At 38.5% G+C, this 13,551-nt stretch overlaps 1 protein-coding gene across 11 annotated transcripts in view; it reads right to left on the bottom strand.

Moving 5' to 3' along the window:
* Positions 1–13,551, bottom strand: part of Elavl4 (ELAV like RNA binding protein 4) — a 132,204-nt gene that overhangs the window by 69,805 nt on the left and 48,848 nt on the right. For 2 of the 11 annotated variants that reach the window (XM_047525364.1, XM_047525330.1), the window contains exon 1: positions 13,233–13,295. The exons of 2 other annotated variants lie outside the window; for them this stretch is intronic. In XM_047525364.1, the coding sequence (XP_047381320.1) occupies positions 13,233–13,280 (48 nt within the window). In that variant the 5' untranslated portion in view covers positions 13,281–13,295. 7 more of the 11 variants (XM_047525348.1, XM_047525380.1, XM_047525339.1 and 4 more) reach the window with 5 other exon arrangements.

Genomic DNA, 13,551 nt, shown 5'->3' on the forward strand with positions numbered 1-13,551 from the left:
CCTTAGAAGATTCTTGGTGAAGTCTTGAAATCGATTCATGAGGAAACGAACACTTCCATTGCCTACAAAATAGCTTTGAGTGGGACCAGATCAACTTATCCCGCTTGCCCTAGTCTTAAGGGTTAAATAAATAAAATGACTCCTCTTTACATTCTTTCCATGATCATACAAAGTAGAATTCAAAGTCTGTGACATTAAAAAGATATTCTAAGATTTGCAGTTATAGTTTAAGTCTTGAACTCCATCAGGAACTACTTGTCTTATTTCTCCATTTTCCCTGGTAACAGCAACAGGTCCCAACTGAGGACAACTTGTGAATTTATTTATTGTGCCTATTGACCCCTTCAAGCACAAAATTAGGTTTGTCCTAACATCTGTCCCTGACCCCATTCACTACCCCTTCCCAAGTGTATGATGTCAAAGCCCCTGTAGCAGTTTTCCTCTCTTTCTTTCCCTCTTTCTCTCTCTCTGTCTCCCTCTCTTACCCTCTCTCTCTCTCCTCAAATGGGAGGGTAATAAATTGAGGGCCAGCATTCTGCTCACATCTTGCACCTCTTCAGTCAATCTGATCACTTCTAGAGCTGTTTGCACTGCCAAAGCCATCCATCATCCTGCCTCACCAAGCAGAAGGAGGAAAACTGATGGCAAGTTAGAAAAATCTCATTAAGCCACTTTTTGCCTCAACCTCTTCACTGCTTCTTGAGAAACAGAACTTCAAAATCCAACCCATTGGAAAAACAAGGGACATAGAGAAAAAAGGTTGATGTGGTAAAGGGCAAAAATAGCTCCAAAGTCAGTTGGTTTCTGGGCAAAAGTCAAATAACTCACAAGTTACAATACACATTTTAGATAGCAAAGATTGGACCTTATCAAGTAAGCTCAATCCCCACTTTTGGAGTGGGCTACTGGGGCTTGAACCCAATGCCTTACACATGCTAGGCAAGTATCCTACCACTGAGTTACAACCCTAGCCTTTTTTATTTTGAGACAATTTGAGGCCCAGGCTGGCCTCAAACTTGCAATCCTTCAAGTAGCTAAGATTATAGGTGTGCACCACTGAACCTGGCATTTCAACTCGTTTTTATTTCCTTTCTGGTGGATTTCTAAATTTCCTAACAGGCTCTTTCATGAGATTAAAAAATAGCACTGGTTAAAATAATTTTATCTTCACCATTTTTCTCTTTTGACGACTAAATCCCACGTTAATTCTAATTCCAAAAGAGAGTGTGGATGTACTCTGCAAAGCCCTAAGAGGTTGCAGAAAACTTAATAAAGCCACACAACTCCAGAGGGTTGAGAGCTTGTCCATGTTAAAAAACAAAACAAAACAAAACAAAAAAACCAACATGTGTCAAACCCCTTGAATGCTGGTAAGAGGATGGAGACTGTGCGAATGATACTTGTCACTTCCTAGGACATCTGGCAGGGGCAGGATAAACCTCTTCTTGGGGGAGGGCCTTTGCCAAGAAACGGAAAGACTGACAGACTGAAAGAGACCTAATGTCCTCTAAAGCACCTTCAATTTTCAGGTCCTACATGTGATTGGTGCCTTCAAGTATTGTTTTTCATTTGATCCTCACAGAAACCTTGTGAGTTAGGCATTAACATTCCCATCTTAAAGATGAGGAAATTAACTCTAGGAAAGTTGAAGTACCCGATCCAAGATCACCTAATTATTATTTGGAAAAGTCAGGATTCACATGCATCAGACTCTGAAGTCCTTTGTACTTTCAGGTTTCTTTAGGTAAAGAACAATCTTTGCAGAGGTTTGCCTGTACAGACACATGATGAAGCTCCTCCAAGGTTAGAAGGAGACTCTAACCTTGTTCTGCAGCCTCTGAGCCAGCCTTGCCAACAAAGGATGGTAACAGAGGTATAGAGTAGAAATGAAACTAATTTTCCTACATGTGGACAAGACGATATAATTTTAGCCCTATCTGCACATTGGCCCTCTGGGTCCTAATCACAATAAGCAGGTTGATTTCAAAACTGGAACCTTTTCCATTATAGAGGTGATTAAAATATAATCAAGCCAGAAAGTTATCCTCCCCCAAAGCCACCTAAAACAGAGCAACTCCAAAATAAAACCAATTTACATATTTTAGTACAAATTATAAAGTAAAAGCTAAGGATTCCCTTTTAATATACTGAATAATAAATGCACATTTATGTAAAGCTTTCTTTGGGGAACAGTTACTATGAGGACAACTTTCCCAATATTATTCATAACTATCACTTTTGTTTTGGTGTTACAGTAAGAATCTGGACTTCTAGTGGGAATTGTACTATTTGTACCCAATGCATCAACAGAAATAATTAATGTTGAAGACATGTACAATATCCAAAATTTTAGATGTGTGTTTGGCTGCATTACAAAAAGAAACATGAAAAAGGATGAGTCAAATATGGTCAAAATCACAAATTGCAGGGACTTAGTCGTTTACTCCATTTTAAGTGAGCACTTTACTAATGAAAGTTTCATTAGTAGAGATTGCAAGTTCTCAGCCTTTCCACTACAGACTTTTAAATAGCTCTTTGAGCTAAAGTTTATCATTAGAGCTGTATTTACTACTGCTGCATCTTCAAAGGGGGCACTTGAAAAAAAAAAGTTCAACTCAGACTGTTATTTTTCATGCACAAATTAGAAAGCAAAACTTTAAAGGGTTTAGATTCATAGCCTAGGAAAATAGGGACTACTTGAGAAGCCATTATTAACACACAGTCAAGGCACACCAGGGGTCAGTGCTGTCTATATATATATATAACTCACACGTGCACACACACAAACTTAGAGTACACAGTATCTAGATGTGTATAAGAAAGTAAACCTATGCTTTCTGCTCTACTGTAAACTTGCAATTTGCACATGGGATGCCAAGAGGTTCACTAGTTGCCTAGGCACTCCAGGGTAATAGGAAAAGGTGTTCAAAGAAGCATTTCTGTGAGAAGCAAGGCATTTATATTTCTGTAAAACTAACAGGTTCCAGCCAAGTTTCATAGGCAGCTGACTGAAAGACAAGTTGCTTCCAACTGTCCAAACTACTTCTTCCTGAGAGTGAACATCTGGATACATGAAACTGTACAGACAAAAATGTGCAAAATATCTTTAATTTCTCTCTTTTAGAATCACTCTTAGATTCTTTCAAATACAAAAGGGAAAACATTCATGCATGTGAATGTTCTGATGGACCTTGACTCATAATTTGACACAAGCCTCACTGTGTGCCATGCAATCCTAAAATCCCTCATCTCAACTTTATCCCCAATTACAGGGAATTATCCTCTAATTATGTTTTTGGATCAGGGTCAAAGGAAAAAGAAATGGTGACCTTGAATTCTATGGTCCAAAGAAACGCATCTAGTAATTCCTCAACAAACAGCAACGAGAGTCAGTCACTACTATGAACATTGTTGGCAAAACAACCTCAAGGGCTAGTTGCTACAGGAGTAGACAACAATAGAGGATGACTGATTCATAGGAGTGAGGATTCAATGCCACGGAGCGCAGAGGAAACCTCCGTGCTGTGGTGTGTTTTGCAGAATTCGCCATCTTGGCTGGAATCGTTTCTCTGCTTCCTCATATCCTGAAAAAAACCTAAACTTCCTATGGAAAAGAGATTTGTTAATTACATATTTATAGTGGAAAATAAATAATTGAAAAACTATACTCAAGTTTAAATGTTATTTTTCAAACCAAGAGTTCAGGGGCAGTTATTTTCAGGAGAGGCCGATGACATATAATTTTTTTCCATTAAAGAAAAAAATCCCATATGCTAGTTTTGCATTTTACTTTTGTGGTTAAAAATAAGGCTTTACAAAAACAACAAAAGCCAAAAAATGCAAGCACAACAATTACACCAACCTTATTTCTTCAACATTTTTACTGCCTTCTCAACCAAAATTTATTTAAGGGTTCCTTTATGGCTCTTAGCATTTCTTGATCATTGTAGACAGGTCTCCTTACTGAGGGGGAATTATCTCTGGTGTTAGTTATAACAAGGACCCCAGTAATGAGCCTCCAAAGTCCTAAGATGGCCTGGATGAAGGCAGAATCTCAGGGTTGGGATGGAGAGGAAGAGACAGAAAGAGAGAGAGAACCATCAGCCTATTAAGAGCACTGACACTGCATACACTATTTCTTAATGAATGTACAAGGAACAGCATAAATATTACCATTAAGCAGAGTGGATGTGAGCATTCAAAACAAGCTAGCAGGCTGACTGCTTTCTTATTTTTGTCCTTTTGTAACAATTTCATTCCCAAAGTATTTGATTCCTAACACTGATGCTCCAAAGCTATTGTGAACACACTGCCTGAATACTTAATGAAGTAAACAACAAACAAAATGGCTCATCTCTGTGCCCCCAGCTAGCATTCCAAACTGGATATAATTAAAGGTGTGAACAAGCAAGCAAGGAAGTAATGAACCTGCAAAGTCAAGGTTCTGAGAAATTATAGGGCGTCCCGCACTGCACCAGTTCAAATTTATCACTCATTATCTCCTCTATCAGAAAGGTGCAGATCCACATGTTGGTGTCCCTTTCCACTCTTGTCTTCCAGTGTTTTTCCCCTTTTTACTGCTAGATAGCTAATTTAAGACAATTACTGCTTGTGACAACTCCCAACACTGCACCCTCCCCCAACAGGTCATATTCCCCCTTACAAAGTCACTGACCTATAAAGGCCCTTTTACCCTTAAAATAAGCTCAAGTTTCAAAAATTCAAGGATAATCCTTAAACACACACACATTTTTACATTCGTAAAAATTTAAAAAACAAAGCACAGGATGCTTAACACAACCACCCTTCCTCCTTATTTTTTATCAGTGTAGGATTATGTTCAAATGCCTCCAAAGAACAACCACCTTCCTCTTAAATACATATGCACACATTTTAACTCAAATTCAACCCCTTGACTGAACGGGCAGCTTCTAGCTCACAAATATTGTTCAGTATCTGTACGTTTATAGTTCTTCAAAACCAGCTAAAGAAAGGTGTCTGGTTACTAATGGAAGTCTGTAGGATCTGGATATATCTTTTTTGCTAAATATTTAAAATTCTGTATTTTTCAATAAGAGAATGCTTGAAGTTCATGAAGAAAAGAAGCTATTTCTTATGGCAACCAGTCCAATTTGGTTTTCTTTCCTTTTATAGATGCACATATACTTAAAAGTGAGTATATATGTGCATCTGTACATGCATTTGGTAACACCAAATAAGGAAAACCTAAGACAGGTGGAGGAATTCTGCAACACACACACTGAGACACACACAGTCTCCCTCTCTTTTTCACACACATTCACTTTCCACACAGCATCAAATGGACGGGGGGAATGGATAGTAGGCAATAAAAGGTTGACTTTACTTCTAAAAGGGGAATTGAATCATTCTGTATAACGTGGCCGGTCAATTGGAAAATAGTAAGCTAAAAGCTTGAAAATGTTCCTGTCCCTTCTTACCCCCAAAACTCTCAATGACATTGGGACAAAAATACTGCATTGCAGCATTTGCCAGCGCATATTTATATATCTAGCATCCGCTGGCCAGCTCACCAAAAATGTACATATTAAATGTCCAGGCATATAAATGGAGTGCCTGGTGGCCACAGATCACTGGAATTGATGAAGAAATTTGTCAAGGCCAAAGTACTTCTGTCCATATATAATGACCTTTATCAAGACCGCCATTCCTTACTTGCGGTACACATAGATAATTTGTTTCTTTTTTTTAAATTAAAGTAAGGCATTAAGATGCTGAGGGCTAAATGAAGCAGCACATCTCTTCATAGAAGGAATAGTATTTTGTCTACATGCAGGAAGAGAATCCACCCACAATAAGGAGGTAAGTGCAAAAGGAAGAAATCAAACCAAAGAAAAGGGCTTGCCCTGAAGAAACCCTTTCATTGTTGGTAGTAACTCTAACTTGGGAAAAACACCTCAATTCATCCACAAATTCTTTTAGAGCTACTGCACACACAAACACACAAAGCACCTTTAGATTTGAAATTTCAAATAGATAATCCCCAACAGAAATCTTAAGTTTAAATTATCTGAAGTCTAACATGTCTCAAACCCTCTTCGCAAGACTGAGTTTGGAACCAAACTGCATACATACAGTTCATTTTCTTTCTCTTTCTTTTTATAATACATTCTACTATTACTACCTCACAATAATCTGGCCTTCCTCTCACAACAAAAGCCTTACATTCCAAGGACCAAGGAAGAGCTACAGGGAGGAAAAAAAGTTTTAAGACATTGAGCAAACCATTGAACAGAAACAAGCTCAACGGTATCTGGCCAGGAGGATGACTTGAATGAATAGCAGTTAGGAATGAATGGGACTAAGATCCAAATGAATAGTAAAGTTGTTTGTTAGGTTATTTTTTAAATGAGATGAAATCATCTCGTACATCAATGATTCTGAAAGTAATTCTTCGGCTACTTCCCTACCTATGCTCCTTTGACTCTTTCAAAAATTTAAATATTAAATGATATAGCCATTATATTGCTATGCGATATATAGGTGTTCTGCTTGTTACAACTGCAATGTAATCAGGTGGGTTTTTTTGTTTTTTGTTTTTTTTTTGTTGGAATACTTCTAGTCAGATGTTCACTTTTTAATAAATGCACACTCAGTTTTGTGCTTCCATAAAGGCACACCTCTACATGCAGGTAGTAGGCATTAATATTTTTTAAGACAAAGAAGCGAGAAAGGTCAGCAGCAGAACCACGTGTCTTTTTACAAACCAAGCCAAGATGACAGTTCTTATGGAAATTATTTTCCCCTAAGTAAAAACTACTAGAAAATTCTCAGAAATTATAAAAAGGAAACAATACTAGAGAAAATTAAAAAAAAAAAACTATTCTAATTTTGAAGATGACATAGGTTTATGCATTTAAGATATGAGAACAAGTTCAAGCGTAGGACTAAAAATATAAGTATATTTATTTTTACCTCAAGAGATAAAATAAAATATTAAAATTTACCAAGTATACAAAACAAAAAGAAGCATTTGCAAGGAAAAAAGAATGGTGTGTGTGTGTGTGTGTGTGTGTGTATGTAGATTTGAGGACAGTGAAATTTAAGAGTTCCTTCAATAGAGCTGATCCTATTTCCTAACCTTGCAATATATTTCAGTATTTTTTAATCTCTCATTTGGGGCTTAAAATTACCTACCTGTTTATGTACCTATTTTGTCCCCCAGGAAGAAACCATAACAGAGTTGTTTCAGTTTTTACACTATCTTCCATTTATCCAAGTACTCTATCTTTCAGTCCTTCTGGTACCCACCATCATGGGAAAAAGACACCAGTAGTAAAGCCCAGGAAGAGAGAAAAAGCGAGAGATGCCTGTAACCCTGCACACACATGGGTCCTAGATGTTCAGAGACACTAAAAAAAAAAAAAAAAAAAAATTCAGATTTTCACTCAGTTTCTGCCAAGACCAGACCCAGGACCAAATGCCAAATGGGAAACAGTGGCTGTGAGGGTGCAGCCCAATGGAGCCTGTAGCTGAAGGCATGGGGAGGGAAGGGACTCGAAAGGCCAGATTATAGCTCTTCAGTTATTATTTTTAAAAGTAATTTCTACTTGGGATATAAAAGGAGAGATACAATGAACTCCTCAGAACTAGAGTATCAACATTTGATTTAGTAAAAATATCAGTATCACCTAACACAAAATCAATGCTTAGGGTAAATCTATTCTAATAATATTTTTCTGATGAATATTTGCTGGAAATTTCTAAGAAATCATTTTCAGAACCCAGCGGCTGTGGGAGTTCACTATTATGCTTCCGTCAACTTCATTCAATATAATTTACATTTTTTTCAAATGGCCTCACAGGATTCCTTGCGATTTTTCGCACGTACAATTTCACAGCAGGGAAAAGGGGGGAATGAGAAAAAAAAAAAAAAAAAGCAAGATTCCCTACCTTCCCTTCCCTTCCCCCTCTCCTCTCTCTGTTTTTTAAACAAATAAACAAAAAGAAAAACAGAGACAGAACAGATGCTTAAAAATAGATTTCTAAAATCACTGTAAACCACAGTTAGAAATGTAATTAACACCTATTTAAAAAGAATAATTAAAGTTGGGCTGGCCACAAAGAACAGCAAAGATAATCGAGGTCCTGTCGTCATCCCCCCCCTTTTTTACACTGTTTGCAGTGTGTTCTCATGATAGCCACCTGCTCCCTACTCGGCTTCTCCTCTGTTCGTTTCCCCGGCAACCTTTCATTGGGTTTTCCTCCCAGCTATCGCTTTCAGTTGGGCTGCTCGGTCTAATCTTATTTGTTTTACACCCATCAAAACAAGCAGCCAGACAAAGGCAATCCTCTAAGAATGGGAAAAAGACCACAGCTTTGCTATAACATCTATGCTGAGCGAGAAGTCTTCCTCCAGCTTCTCTAGTGAAAAATAAGTGAGATGGATATGAATTTATAGCCTCCCCCTATATCCAGCCCCAAAACCCTGTGAAAGCTATTGCTGGTAAAAATTCAAAGTCAAAGTGGGCACTCGTGGCATCTCATCGAGCCATTTTGTGCCACATCTTCAGGGTCAACATTAGGCGACAGGAGCGGCACTCAAGGAGTTTCCCTGCTTCTTTTTTCAGAAAAAGATGATGCTAAAAATAGATTTACTACTTCGGCAGAAAGGTTTTCCACTTCCCCATCCACATCCAAAAGTCCTGTTTCCCAATTGCATCGGCTGGTACTGAATCTCACCTCCTCCACCCCTTATTTCCAGCCTTCCCCATCACTCCTAGTATGAGACCGAAAAAGAAATGTGTCTTTAACTTTAACAGTCGTGTAATTCTGCTGAAGGCTCACAGAGGCGGTGGACAAGCAAGCCAACAGTGACGGTGACATTGTGATTGTCAAAAAAGACACCAACCTTGCTTGGCTAAAATGTGTGTTCGATGGAAAAGGCAGTGTGTGTGCCTTGTGTGCATGCAATGCCATTATACTTGGAGGTGAATTCTGGTTTTCAAAAAAAAGAAATACTAATAAACACACACACACACACACACACACACACGAGCGATCAGCAGAATGATTTACGATGCACAGTCCACCATCCTTACACACACACACACACACACACACACACACACACACACACGGCTGGAACCTCCAAGCTTCCTTCCTCTTTTCACTTACCATCTTCAAGCCATTCCACTCCATCTGTGATCAGAAGAAGATGGACCCTCACACAGTGTGTCAAAAGCGGAAAGGAACGTTATGTAAAAGCTGACATTCCTTCTTACAGAGCTGCTGCCCAGAGAAGGAAGCAACAACTCAACACGCCAGGCACCGCTACACATACAAGCCGCCTCCTCTTTTTTATGAGGTCATGACAGGAAACTCTTTGAAATACAAGATGCAGCATTTACTGAAGCCCAAATAAATCACTCTCTTTGCCGTTTTGACTGCGCAGTCCCCCAAACACAACTGCCCATCTCAACGTTCAGCATCCTGGAGCTGCCTCTCGAGGTTTAAATCTCCAGCACGGAAATGGAGAGATCCTAACCCTGCTGCATCCACCCCCAACCCTACAAAACCCAGGCATGTAGACAAACCCCTTCGCCCTTACAAAAAGAAAACCTTTCTTTTGCCATGATGATCTCAAGTAATATAATCTCTTTCAACAAACCAGCAATTATTTCATTCCACCCTCCACCCTCTGCTTTTATGTTGAAGGGAAAACTGACAGCGACCTGTTAAAAATGACAATCTATCTCCCCACTGCTTTTCAATAAAAGGACCTACCCGCACTCTACACAAAAGATATAGTAAATGTAGGAACCACACGGCAGCAGAGAACTAAACTCTTGTGCAAGCATAAGACTGGTCAAGGTGTAGATGCTTGTCTTCCCTCCAGCAACACAAACAACAGATTATAAATCTAGTCATACCTACCATAACCATTCTTATTGGCAAATATTGGGTCTCGCAGAGCTTCGACTCTTCTCTTAAAATTTGCAAAGGTTTCAGAATATATTTTTTAAATGATTACTATTGTTATCTATATTTAAAGATCCACAAAACACAGTGCGGATGATTGTAAAGTAAATCAATTATTTGGGGGGGGGGGGTGGCGGCGATGGGAGAAAAAGAAAAAAAAAAAAAAAAAAAAAAAAAAGAAAGAAAAGGAGCAGTGAGCTGAAACCCCCGATTCTAGGATGTAGATAAGAACAACTGAACAGAGCCTTGCTGAAATTGGCTGGAAGCTTCCCCTTTTTACATCCATTTATGGGACCATCTGTCAGCCAAAGTCAGAATCTGATTGGCTGGGGAAACGAAGGGAGGCGTTGCAACATCAGGTGCTATTTAAATTAGCTACTGCCAGATTGACGATGTTAATGATTTGGTGACCTCTACAACAACAGAGACCAGATTTCTGAACTGCTTCTTGTGTCTAGTAATTAAGGCCCGGCGGAAGCAACAACAGCCATACTTGTATTTTTACCTTTTCCCTCCTCCCAGCTCAAAAGTACTGTAACAACTGCAGGTCACTGGAGGCTTGCAAACCTTAACAGTGGGAGTGTCCTTCCCTTCCCCTGTCCTGAGGGATACAGGATCCCATCCCTCTGATGGAGGGCTTTTCTAGTGTAGAACATTTTCAACCACCTTATCTTTCTCGACAGTTGCTTTCTAGTGAAATGCATATTTAATGATCTGCCTCTAGGCTTAAAGATACAACAAAAGCACTTTAATGTGCTTACACTTTTACATTTTAACTTTATTATTTCCCAATTTTGCTGATGTTTACTAAGTAATGCTTCTTCTGCAGCTAACATGGTCAATATTTCAAATGCATGCAAGTTTGGGATTATGCTTGCTCTGTGAACTAGGTTCAAACAAGTTTGCCTCAGAAAAACAGTCCCTGATAAACAAAAAAGAAAAAAAAATCTGGAGGGAAGAGGGGGGCAGCTGTCAGCCTCTACCTTTCTGCCTTCTGTCTGAGCTTTTCAAAACAGAGAATGATGAATGATTTATTTAAATGAATTTATTTCTCAACCTGGATAGGGCATGATCTGAATTTTTAAAAATCGACCAAAACACAGTCCCCCTTTGCTTTCCACCGCTATAAAGGTAAAACATTTTTCTGAAATAAAAGACCTCATTTCATTACCTGAGCAAAGTGCTCATCTTGCTTAACTGGACAAGTGATTTTGCTTCTCGCCTTCAAAGGATGTCCTTCTCCTCTGGCCTCTTAAAAGATTTACAAAGAGAAATTTAGCAAGTGTGTGGTGCTGTACACAGTTTGTCTGCCTGATCTACATTTCGTAACCTCTTTGCTACCCAGCTTTCAGTAGTATTTTTATTTTTGTTCTGCTTTGGGTTTTTAAAGTGGCCTACCTGGGTAATTTATGCTTCATACCTATGCAAAACACTAGCATCACTATTTGCTTAATTTGTAATTTAATTAATTTACTCCTCAATAAACATATAGAGATAATAAATATGACCAAAGGAAAAAATCCAATATAATCTTTAATCTTTGACTGAGTAGACAGCGACATAGGACTGAAGGGAGTACAAATATAGGCTGAAAAATATGCTATATTTCCAGGTTTCAAAGTCCAAGAATAAACGGATTTGCAAAAAATTATTAGAAAAGAAAATAACCTTTACATTTTTAAAGAATAAAACTATTCTCTTGGAGACAGTATTTCATGAACACACACGTAAACGTACATATACATAAACACACTTCAAAAAATAAAGATACACCATAGAATAATATGTGTACACCACATGAACTATTAGACTTGAATATAAATAAGTTCAGCTATTAGAAATGAAAGTACATGAAACAGGAAAGTAAAATTATAATGTTAAAATTATAATGCCTTCAAGTGGAACAACACTGAATTAAGTAAACTTTTAAAATAATTTCTTTAGCAAACGTGTAGAGTCCTATAAGTCAAAATAGTACTATGGTATCTGAACTGTGTACTAAGGATGAATTTGCAGGTTAAGTGTGTAAATGGCTCAACATAGGTACACAGGGTAGATACATATGCCCCAAATCAAGGACAGAAACTCTGAGTGTGATCTTACCAATGTCAAAATATTGTGAAAAGTAAATATTGACACAGTGCTGACGAACACACAAATAAAAACAATTCTCTTGGAACAAAATATTGTTCCAATTCTCTTGGTATTTTCTCTGCAGATTTTAAAAGATGGAATTTTTAAAAACCCTTTTCTCCCATCCACACTAACCTCAGCACACTTAGTGAACCATAAATTAACCTCAGGTATATCAAAAGATATTCTGATTACTTTTCCAAAATAATAACTGTATATTACAGTATCAACAATTAGCTGATTTTCTTAGGCTAAAAAATCCATGCACTTTGTATATTGATCACTTCTCCAGAAACCTCCACTCTAAAGTCTTTCAACGGAATCCTCAAACAAATGCACAAATGTCCTCAGAGGCCTTTTCTCTAAAGACAAAGGCAGAATCCTATTGTTGGGAAAAGTCAACCTTATTATCGCATTTCCAATAGTACCATTCATCTTTCAGGGTGAGGGGCTGACCGCTACATCAGTGGTGTGACATTTGTAAAGCAACAGATTCTCAATATATTATCTCAAGAATCAGGCAGGCGAGTCTCCCAGTCATGCATGATTTTTTTTTTTTCCCTGCCACAATCCACCACCACAGAAAGAAACTTGTCTCACTCAAGCAGCTAAGGCAACCTAAAAATGATATCCCAGAGCTGTGGGGCTGCCGGCGCCGCTGTATCCCTCTTACCATAAATGAGCAGTTTCTTGACTCATTAATAACAATTTCCCTTAAAAGAGGTAATCTCATATCAGTCAGCCCCTCGCCACCACGCACACATCCCAAAGGTTGCAGATATCTCAGCATCAGTCGCCGGCAGCCAGCTTTCCCACACAGAGTCCAGATGGACTGTACCAGAAGCCAATTCAGCGTTAATAACTACCTACTCCGCGCAGTGGAGAAGCCTTACGTGGCACAATGGGCTAGGAAACAGCAGCCGGCCGAAACTGCAAGTATAAAAAAAGACAACCAAATTCTCCAAAAGCACCGAAAGGAGGAAATAGAAATGGAAGCGTGAATTGTATTTCCTTGACTTCCATGAGAGGGAAGGAAAAAAAAAAAAAAAAAAAAAAGGATCCTTTATAAACACAGGGGGGAAAAATGAAGCAAGGGGGAAAAAACAGATGCTGCCCAGAAAAAAGTGACAAAATATTACCTCATTATTTAACAAAGCAGCATTAAGCGTCCTGCTGATTTCAAACATCTTGCCACAGATTTTGTTTTAAGAAAAACAGATAGAATCCTTTGCAAAGCACTCCGTCTGCAAAGGGTTCTTCAATTTTCTTGCGCGCCACAGAACAGTCAATATATTATTTCCCTAGAGTTCGCACATTAAAACCTCTAGTCAGTGAGCTGAATTTTCCCCTTATCTCACACACAGTAGACTCCTGTTATATGTACTGCTCTCTTTGCAAGAGCAGCCTGCCCCAAACATGGCTGGTGTTTAAACTACTCTTTAAAGTAACAGTTCACTA

Source organism: Sciurus carolinensis, chromosome 1 (genome assembly GCF_902686445.1).
Source record: "Sciurus carolinensis chromosome 1, mSciCar1.2, whole genome shotgun sequence".
Taxonomy (NCBI): Eukaryota; Metazoa; Chordata; class Mammalia; order Rodentia; family Sciuridae; genus Sciurus; species Sciurus carolinensis.